We start from the raw sequence: 11,049 nt of genomic DNA on the forward strand, positions 1-11,049 counted from the left end.
TTTTATTCAAGCCTAACTTGCACTAGTGGGCTTAATTAAAATTTATTAGGCCTTAAGCCTAATTAATAAAATTTGTTAGCATATAAAACAAATTAAAACCTAAACTAAGCACTCAGAATTCACGCACACACACTTTCACGCCGCCAAAAGAATTTTCAGAAACCAAAAACTCTCCTCGGCACACAGAAGGCTACGGCCGTGAGGAAAATAGCCTTTTTCCTTCAAAGTTTTAAGAGTTTCAAGCCTCGGTTCTCCCCGTTCTTCGTCGCCATCGGTATATCGTGCGTTTACGACGCAAAGGCACGCCAATATCTTCCTTTTCTCGTCCATTACATCATAGTATTGATTTAATTTATGTATGTGCGAAGAACATGAAGCCTTATTTCGGAAAAATTCGGTTTTTACGTATTCATGCTATGAACTAACGTTTTCTTATGTCGATTCATGTCTTGCATGGTTTAGAGGGCTGCCATGACTTAAGGTTTCATCACACACGGTTTTACATGAGTTTGGAGGCCTTAGAAACCAACAAAAACACCACAAGCATTAGAACAAAAGTTGTGCAGCAACTTGCTGTCATGGAGCATAGGGGTTCGGTTCTATTGTTGCAGGGGCTAGGGCTTGGTTGGCTGGTTCCAGGGGCTAGTCAAGGTCGTGGGTGAGTCAGGGAGAGAGTCCTAGCCATGCTAGGACTCGCGCTCAAGGGCAACCCGAGAATCAAGGGAAATCGCGTGCAGGGTCTGTGCTTGTTGCAGGCTCGTGGGCGCTGTCCAGGGGGCCTGGGCTGGGTCGGGTCGAGTCCTAAGGGTCCTAGGCGAGTGCTGGAGAGGCTGGTTAGGGAGCCCAGTCATGGGCTAGAGTCCTAGACACCAAAAACGTAAGAGTCATGCACATGCAATTCTCGGCCAGCTTAGGGTAGGTGTGTCAGGGCTTCGTTTTTCTTTTGGTTGTGTTTTCCGTGGGTTCTTATGGGTCAGTAAAGTTCCTAAGTGTGTTGGTAAGGTTCTGGTTCGTTATGGTTCGAGGGTGGCTCGATAAAATCGAAAGATGGCTCGGGTTGAACCTTCAAGGGTCAATTAAGGGTTTTAATTACTAAATTAATTGAAACACGGCTCACGGGGGTCGAGTCATGGTTCATAAAAGCTAAAATAATATAAAAAGACTAAATTTTGAATTTAGGAATTTTATGTTAAAGTTTGGGATTTTTTTCGGGATTAAAACACCGTCAAAACAGTTATTTAAAGATAAATGAAAAAGTCTAATTTTTAAGCTTAGTAAAATTACGAAAAAATTCATGTAAGCTTAAATAATTATTTGGGACATGTGAGAGTCAAGAAATCAAGGAAAAAGTCAGAACGTAAAATGTCACGATTAGGGGTAAAACGGTCTTTTTACACCTAAAATTAGTAAAGGTCATGGCAGTGCCCTAAATGCTGTTTTTATGATATTATGTTCATGTTTAAATGTTTACCAGATGTTCATGATTTATTTATGATTTATTTTAAATGTCCATGAAATTTTATGATTAAAGTTGACATTTAAAATACATGGTGCATGCTTGGTTTCAAAAGAAAATATATTCATGCATGATTTTATACGGTGATGAAAACATGGAAACATTGATGAAAGTGAAGTAATTGTGACTATGAGGAATTCAGGATTTGAGGTTATGATCAAGAATAGGCCAAGGCTCAGTTGACGATCTTGTGTCGCTGATGTCCCCGCCGCCCAGTACTGTGGTTTCATGTAGATGGTACCATCGTCATGTCATGTCATGTCATGTCAGGAATTGAGGATTTGAGGTTACGATCAAGAATAGGCCAAGGCTCAGTTGACGATCTTGTGTCGCTGATGTCCCCGCCGCCCAGTACTGTGGTTTCATGTAGATGGTATCATCGTCATGTCATGTCATGTCACGTCAGGAAAGTCACAATTAACGATCTGGATTCAATCAAGAAAAAGATAATGTTACGATCATGAAAAGAATCACGTCATGTTATTATATCATGTTATCATGTCATGTTATGATCAAGGAAAAAGGTAAAGGTTCAGGTTCATGATTATGCATTTCATGAAAATATTTACGAAAATGTTCATGCTCAAGTTTATGCATTTTCATGAAATGATATTTTAAGTACAAGTATTTTCACTGTTGCATGTGATTTTATATCTATTACTCGTTACAAAGATTTGGTGTGTTGAGTCTTTAGACTCACTAGGTGTGATGGATGCAGGTGAGGTTGAGGGAGGGCTTGACGCATGGGATGACTGGACTGAAGGTGCACACAACCCGAGGACCAACGCTTCTACTATTTTTCCGCACTCATGATTATGGATTATGATTTCACGTTAAAAGATTTTTAAAACCATTTATTTATGCTTTAGAGTGGTTTTGGAGAGGAAAATGCGTTTCACGATTATTGCTATTTAGGTTTGGTAACTCATGCGATTATTTTATTTTATGACGATTGCAATTGATTTTTAAATGCTAGCTAGCGAATGTTCTAGATCATGGACAAAAATATTTTTATTAAAATATTTTTCAAGGACCGAAAAAAAAAAAAAAATTAGTACATTTTAAACACAAGAACATGGGACGTTTCAGTCATGTGAGGCCCGGGGCCGAAGAGGGCGGGGGGTGAACGCCGGTGCCATCAGTTGCACGGACAATGAGCGGCTCCTGGCAGGCTTCTAGGTGAAGGGAACATGAATGAACCGACCCACACGGGAATGAGAGGGATTCCGAGACTGGGCAATGTAATGGACTGAACAGTTGAAGAGGGCTTAAAAGATTTGATTGGTACTACTCATATCACGAAGGTGCATCTTCTTTTCGGTAGCTCATCACATAAGAACTCCAAAGTTAAGCGTGCTTGACTTGGGGCAATTTTGGGATGGGTGACCTTCTGGGAAGTTTCCTATGGTGCGTGTGAGTGAGGACATAAGCACGCTGGAAAGACTCGTCTTGGTACAGTGAGGACAGTCGTCAAATCTGGGACGTTACAAGTGGTATCAGAGCCGACCTCTCTTAGTACGGTGTGGTTCGGGGACGAACCAAGCGGAAGCTGGTGGGCATGTGAGGCCCGGGGCCGAAGAGGGCGGGGGGTGAACGCCGGTGCCATCAGTTGCACGGACAATGAGCGGCTCCTGGCAGGCTTCTAGGTGAAGGGAACATGAATGAACCGACCCACACGGGAATGAGAGGGATTCCGAGACTGGGCAATGTAATGGACTGAACAGTTGAAGAGGGCTTAAAAGATTTGATTGGTACTACTCATATCACGAAGGTGCATCTTCTTTTCGGTAGCTCATCACATAAGAACTCCAAAGTTAAGCGTGCTTGACTTGGGGCAATTTTGGGATGGGTGACCTCCTGGGAAGTTTCCTAGGGTGCGTGTGAGTGAGGACATAAGCACGCTGGAAAGACTCGTCTTGGTACAGTGAGGACAGTCGTCAAATCTGGGGCGTTACATATATAAAAGAGAGATTGCATCCGCAATGGTCGTGCATGTGAGGACTGAGGAGGTGGTGGGGTTCATCGAGGACGGGATCCCAAAGATATGTTGAAATTATGAAAAAAATAAATTAATTGCCAGGAACTAATTTGGATTTTATAGAAGGGGTTTGAAGTCTTTATTTTGCTTGTAAAGGTTTTTAAGCTAATTGTTATTGATCTGTAAAATTCGCCTTCGTTGTGTTTGAGGAAATAAACCATTTAAGTTATTTTATTGTTTTTGTATTTTTCTTAAAGAAAATGTATAACTTTTTCTTTTTTCGGAATCGGCATGATTTGTGTTCTAATTTTTCTGATTAAAATGTCTACTTACCAATGTTGATTTATTTTCATCAATAGGTAGTCTTTTTTCGTTTTTTTTGCGTTCAACAAATTAAATTGAAAATGACATTTAAATGTAATATTTTCAGGTTTAGATCAAATTTATTGTTATATATTTCTGGTATTTTGCTGTATTGAAATGGATAAATCTTGGATTCACTTGGATAGAAGGTCAAAACAGTACGAGGAGGGTGTGGAACTGTTTATCAGAGGTTGTTTAGAGAAATCTCATATTGACCCCAATTTAATTCATTGTCCTTGTTGCAAATGTAAAAATCTTAAAAAAAGACCAGCTAAGTCCATTCGAGAGCATCTTTATTTCCATGGTTTTAGTCAAAATTATGTGAATTGGATTTGGCACGGTGAGTCTGCTGAAAGTGACAAAGTAAATTGGAGCACGAACAAGGAGCCAATTGGTAAGTATCACGGAAACTTTGAAACCACTAATATGTGTGAGGCAGCATATGATAACTATACAGAAAATCCAGAAGCGTTTATGGAATTTTCGGAGGAAGCAGAGAAACCTTTGTATAATGGATGTAAGCGTTACACAAAGTTGAGTGCAATTGTGAAACTATACAACACCAAAGCAAAGCATGGGATGAGTGACGCTCTATTTTCCGATCTACTAATGGATTTTGGGGATATGCTACCAGATAATCACAACCTGCCAACCAAAATGTATGATGTAAAAAATACATTGAGTTGTTTGGCGTTGAGTCATGAAAAGATTCATGCTTGTTCCAATGATTGCATTCTTTATAGGAAACAATATAAAGATTGTGTAAACTGCCCTAAATGTGGCTTGTCACGGTGGAAGCTAACCAAGAAGAACGTTGAGAAGAAAGGTGTTCCTGCAAAGGTGTTGTGGTATTTCCCTCCCATACCAAGATTTAAGCACATGTTTAAATCTCTACATACCTCCAAAAATTTAACATGGCATGCAGAAACCACAGGAGTTCCCGGTCAGTTGCGTCATCCAGCTGATTCACCATCTTGGAAGTTGGTGGATCATATGTGGCCCGACTTCGAAAGTGAACCAAGAAATCTTCGCCTTGCACTTGCAGCTGATGGCATTAATCCTTATAGCAACCTTAGTAGTCGGTACAGTTGCTGGCCAATTATGTTGGTCACCTATAATCTGCCTCCAAACATGTGTATGAAGAGAAAATTCATCATGCTAATTATGCTCATTTCAGGGCCTAAACAGCCAGGAAACGATATAGATGTCTATCTTGATGTGTTAGTTGAAGATTTGCAACGACTGTGGGATGGAGTTGATGGTGTGTATGATGCTTATCGAAGACAATTTTTCACTCTTAAAGCAGTCTTACTATGGACCATCAATGACTTTCCAGCCTATGGTAACCTTAGTGGATGTACTACACATGGTTATTATGCATGCCCTGTATGCAAAGAAGATACTTGTGCAAAGCATTTGGAAAATGGGAAGAAAATGTCATTTGTTGGTCATAGACGATTCCTACCACGGTTTCATCCATATCGGAGGCAAATGAAAGAGTTCGATGGTATGGAAGAACATGGAGAATCATCTACACAATTATCTAGGGTTGCTTTGTTTGACAAACTTTCTGAAATAAGGTGTGTTTTTTGAAAGAAGATTAGTGTGAAAGGTAAAAAGAGAAAGAATGCAAAGGACAATAATTTGGAAGATAGTAAAGAAGAAAAAGATTTTGGATCAACAGATTTCAGAAAATGTTGGAAGAAAAAATCAATTTTTTTCAATCTTCCTTATTGGAAACACCTGCATGTTAGGCATTGTCTCGATGTGATGCACATAGAGAAAAATGTCTTCGAATCTCTCATTAATACTTTGATGAATGTTAAAGGAAAAACCAAGGACAATGTGGCAGTTAGGTTGGACATGGTTCAAATGGGAGTTAGGCCTGAATTGGCACCTAAATTTGGTGAAAAAAGAACATATCTTCCTCCTGCTGCATGCTCATTCACAAAAAAAGAAAAGTTACAAGTTTGTTAGTCGATAATGGATATAAAAGTCCCAGAAGGTTTCTCATCGAACCTGAAAAATCTTGTGTCCTTGTCTGAGTTGAAATTGATTGGCTTGAAATCTCATGATTGTCATGTTCTAATGCAGCATTTCCTGCCAATACTCATACGTGATGCATTACCAAAACATGTTAGATATGCCATTATAAGACTATGCTTCTTCTTCAAAGATATTTGTTGCAAGGTGATAGATGTAGCCAAGTTAGATAAGCTGCAATCTGACTTGGTTGTTACACTCTGCTTATTGGAGCAGTATTTCCCCCCTTCTTTCTTCGATGTCATGCTTCACTTAACAGTTCATCTTGTTCGAGAAGTTCGATTATGTGGACCAGTGTACTTCCGGTGGATGTACCCGTTCGAAAGATCCATGAAGGTGCTTAAGAGTTATGTAGGCAGTCGTAAACATCCTGAAGGTTGCATTGTGCAGAGATATTCAGCCGAAGAAGCAATTGAGTTTTGTTCGGAATACCTAAATGACCTTGATCCTATTGGGTTGCCTCAATCATTGTAGCCTGCAAAACACCAATTGTAGTGCCACAAGTTGACCTTCAACAAGCACATTTGACTGTGCTGGAAAATACAGAAGAAGTATCTCCATACGTTATGTAAGTGTATTGCATTATTCTATAATTCTGCACCCATGTGATTGTCAATATTTAATATCCAACACAAATTGCTATATAAATATTTCCACAGTGAACATAAATATTTCCTGAAGTCAATGTTTCCGAAAAAAGAGAAAGATGAAAGGTGGATACAAGATGCTCACAATAAGAAGTTCATTGACTGGTTTCGTGCAAAGGTTAGGTGTATAAATCTGCTTTATGCATTTTGCGGTGCACAGTTTGGAGCAAGTATTTTAATCACCCTATTCTAATTGTATAAATGTCAGGTGGATGCTGAAATAGATAGCTGCAATGGTGGAACGAAATCAACATTGACATGGCTGGCTCATGGTCCACGTGGGCAAGTCATTAAGTATAGCAGTTACGTGATAAATGGCAATTTATACCAAACAAAGGCACGGGATGATGAGAGAGTTTGCCAAAACAGTGGGGTTTCTCTAGTTGCTACCACCATGCTTGTCTGTAGTGCCAAAGATAAGAATCCCTTGATGACTGATGTGACTTTCTATGGAGTGATTGAAGAAATATGGGAGTTGGACTATCATCAATTTCAAGTTCCTCTTTTCAAGTGTGCGTGGGTTGCAAATGACAAAGGAGTTATCAACAATGATGAATGTGGATTCACCTTGGTCAATATGAACAAAATAGGGCACAAGAATGACTCATTTGTCCTTGCAAGTCAAGTCAATCAAGTCTTTTATATTGATGACCCATTACAAAAAGGGTGGTCAATTGTACTCCCTGTGCCAAATCGATGTTACGAGGGAGATGATGATGGTTGGACTAGTATTCCTGATTCTCGACCAATTGATGATGTTGATACTCATTGTATTCCGGCTCATGAAAGTTACTTTAGATCAGAAACTGAGGGTGGCTGGGAAACGAACAAGAAAAAATGATGTGTTTCACTTTCATGTCATGTTTTTTGTTATGCTATAAACATAACCTTATTGCTATTATTTATGTCATGTTTATTATTTATGTCAAGTTTCTACAAGTCATGTTTATTATTTATGTTATTATTGTTTGTGTTATTATTTATTTCATGTTTATACATGTCTTATTAGAATTATTGTTTATGTTATTTTAATGGTTAATGTTATTGTGTAGGTTTTAACATTTGTGTCATTAATGTAAATATGTAGAAAAAGGCTCAATGGGTCGTAAAAAAAATGGCACAAATGCTACAGTTGAGATGATACATGATGATAAGCTAAAGGAAGTTACTAATGCAGAGCACCCTATACTTACTGATGAAGAAGAACATCATGTAGATGTGCAGAGGAACAAGCGAGGCCCTACGTTGATGGGTAAACTAATTGCTACTGCCAGATGGGGGAAAAAAGCGAAGATTGATTATGATGACATGGGGCGGCCAGCATACAATGCAAATGGAAGGGCTTTACAATCATACATTGGTTCTATTGCTAAAGCCATGGTGCCAATCAGTATAAAGTCATGGCCTGAAGTTCCAGAAACCATAAAACAAAAACTGTGGGAAGAGATTTCGGTAAGTACAAGCTTCAATTTGAATTTACAATCATACTTGCACCTCAAAATAATCTTTTTTGTTGCAGAATGTCTTTGAACTAGCGCCTGAAAGTCAGTATGCTATGATGAATTCAGCATCTCAGAAGTGGAGAGATTTCAAAAACAAATTGACTAGTAGATTTGTTTGACCAAACAAAGATAATCCTGAAAAGTTGATTTCTCCACCAAGTCAGTATCAACTTCCACTAGCGGATTGGAAAGAATTTGTGGATGCGAGACTGGATCCATCATGGGAGGTACTTTAATAATTGATATGTTTCCTCACGAATGTATTAAATTCAATACTTAACTGAGCCAACATAATGATGCAGGTTACTCATGAAAAACAAAAACAACGGACCATGCATTGTAAATATCACCACAGAATGTCTCGCAAGGGTTACATCGGATTGGAGGCTGAACTGGTAAGAAACAGAGCAATATGTTTGTAATTTTTAGCATGTTCTTCATGTTATTAAACATATGAGTTTTAAAATTGTAGCGGAACAAAAAATTGGTTGCTGAAGATGAGGAAGTTGATAGATCTGTGCTTTGGCGTAAAGCTCGAGAAGACAAATCCGGCAACATAACATGTTCGGAGACATCCGAAGTAGCTGAAAAAATTGTAAATGTTTAGTTTTATTCAATCGCCATATTGCCTAGATAAATAACACTGTAGATTGTGAATTGATTTGTCATGTCTCCAATTGTAGGATGAATTGTTGGAAAAGAAAGGCAAAGGAGGGTTCAAATCTTCTGGAATGAATGACGTGTTAACCGCTGCCTTAGGAAGCCAAGAACACTATGGAAGGGTTCGAGGTGTGGGAGGTTTCGTAAAACCACAAGTATACTTTAAAACTCCAAGGAAGAAGAGAGAGACAATATCAAAAGCTGTGATTGAAAATGTAAAAGCACAATCGGAGGAGACTAAAAGTTTGAAAGCTGAATTGGAGATGCTGAGGTCTCAACTTGCTGCTGTGCTTCCATTAATCAATGATCGATCTTCTGAAACTGTAGCATCAAACAAGTTCTCAAGAGTGAAAGACTCAAAATTGTCAGATGATGTGCAAGAAGTTTATGATTGCGGCACTTCAAATATGAAGGTTGTATGTTTCTGAATTTTGATGTCAATTAAATTCTATTCACCTCCATATCAAAATATATCATGTCTTTTTGTTCTTGACAGGGGAAAAAATGTCACCTGGCTGTAAAGGAACGCGAAAACGTGATGGCTTATGGCACAATAATATCAGAAGGAGGTCCAAATGTTATGATTCACCATGTTCCACTTGGGGAAGAGAACTTCAAGGTATCTGTTGATGTTGTCTTAGATGCAAAAGCACAGCTTCCGATCCCAATTAAGTTTGGACCAACAATCATCAATGATGCTGTTGGAGTCATTGTTGGTTGGCCTAAAGAGTTTGTTATTTTTCCAACGACAAAGGTACTTTCAGTTTTCATTTGACTTTGTGTGGGGACCCGGACGCTAATCATCTTTTTAATCATGATTGGGACTAATTAATGAAGTATAATAAATAGGGTCTAATTTTTTTTTCTTTTAAAAAAATGCGGAAGGTAATGGAATCAAACTCCTATACATATCAGTATAAAAGTGTAAATCTGATAAAATATACAATCATACATACTCAGGTTCAACAACTACTATCAAGTGTTTAAACCCTAGCTCTAGTCCAAGTCCGGTATCACCACTCTAATCTCAGTCTGTCTTCATCTTTGTGACCCTGTACCTGTCCCACCTGTTGTCATGCACACATACAAACAAGACAACAGCCGAATAACTCCGGTGAGATATAAATATCCCAGTATAAACAATGTATTAAATGCAATCATATAAAACATATATAAAAGCATAAACAAACATCAACGCATGTATCTAATCTGATTACATGAATCAATGACTCGTGATCTAATCTTATCTTATCTCAAATCTAGGGATCCCAATCTAATTTAGACTTTGGTATGCTGTATCGAATGTGTCTGAGATAGACGTCGATCTACATCTGAAGCTCTTCGATACACCGTAAGTCTAGAGTCTTATCGGTTCTGAGAAAGACTCGGCGGTTCTGCCCTAGCTAGGCTGTCTGCCCTAGACTCGGACTCTGACTCTGTTCTAAGTCAATACATTAACATATCAATCTGATAATCTGCAAATATCAATGCAATAAAATAAAGTATGTGATTTAGGGAAACTCAAGTCAAACCTCACTTGAGTTGTGCAATCCCAACTCAACATTAATTTATACCTTTCTTGCTGTCGTTCTGATACAATCAAAGTCTTGATTCAATGTCTGTCACTGTTCAATCTGGCAATGACAATATCAATATTCTGTATCAATATTCAAATCAAATCACAACATCTCTGTTTTATCAAATTCTGGCGGTACAACAGCACAATCTTGCGATACTGATAATACTATATCAGTCTATATCAATTCCAATCATTTACAATCAACCACCACGCAAATCTGATATCAATTCCAGTCAATCCCATTCTGAAATTCATAACAATTCCATATTCAGTCTGTTTCTTAATCTGACTTCGATTCTACGCTGTCTAACATGTCAAGAACAACATATATGATGTGTATTCAATTCTAACAACATCATAATTTCAAAACATGTCAAAACGTAATAAAACTTACGTCCAATCGTAGCCTACGTCGATAGGAGCTCGGTACCGAAGTCGGATTTAAAATCTAACGGACGGTTTGAAATATAAAGGCGTAAGGATTTTCACGGAGAGTCTCGGTGCTTTCTCTTTCTTCCTTATTCTGAATTCTGAGGAATAATTTATATATATATATCCACTTTGCATGTCCAAGCTACGTGTTTACTTTTCGTGACTTTCGGTCGGCGCTCGAGCGGTAATAATGTACCGCTCGAGCGCGGCCCTCTCGGCTCGAGCACTACAGATTTGCTTCTTTGGCGCTCGGGCGGTAAAAATCTACCGCCCGGGCGCCAACTCCTCTGCCCGCGACGTATTTTTCATGGACACTGGCGCTCGGGCGG

At 38.7% G+C, this 11,049-nt stretch overlaps 1 protein-coding gene across 1 annotated transcript in view; it reads left to right on the top strand.

Annotated features, from left to right (window-relative positions):
- LOC140817548 (PP2A regulatory subunit TAP46-like) overlaps positions 1-11,049 on the top strand; it is a 37,752-nt gene that overhangs the window by 11,790 nt on the left and 14,913 nt on the right. The window contains exon 5 of the mRNA XM_073177302.1: positions 5,854-5,862. Coding sequence (XP_073033403.1) covers positions 5,854-5,862 — 9 coding nt within the window. The remainder of the gene's footprint in view (positions 1-5,853; positions 5,863-11,049) is intronic.

Source organism: Primulina eburnea, chromosome 16 (genome assembly GCF_022965805.1).
Source record: "Primulina eburnea isolate SZY01 chromosome 16, ASM2296580v1, whole genome shotgun sequence".
Taxonomy (NCBI): Eukaryota; Viridiplantae; Streptophyta; class Magnoliopsida; order Lamiales; family Gesneriaceae; genus Primulina; species Primulina eburnea.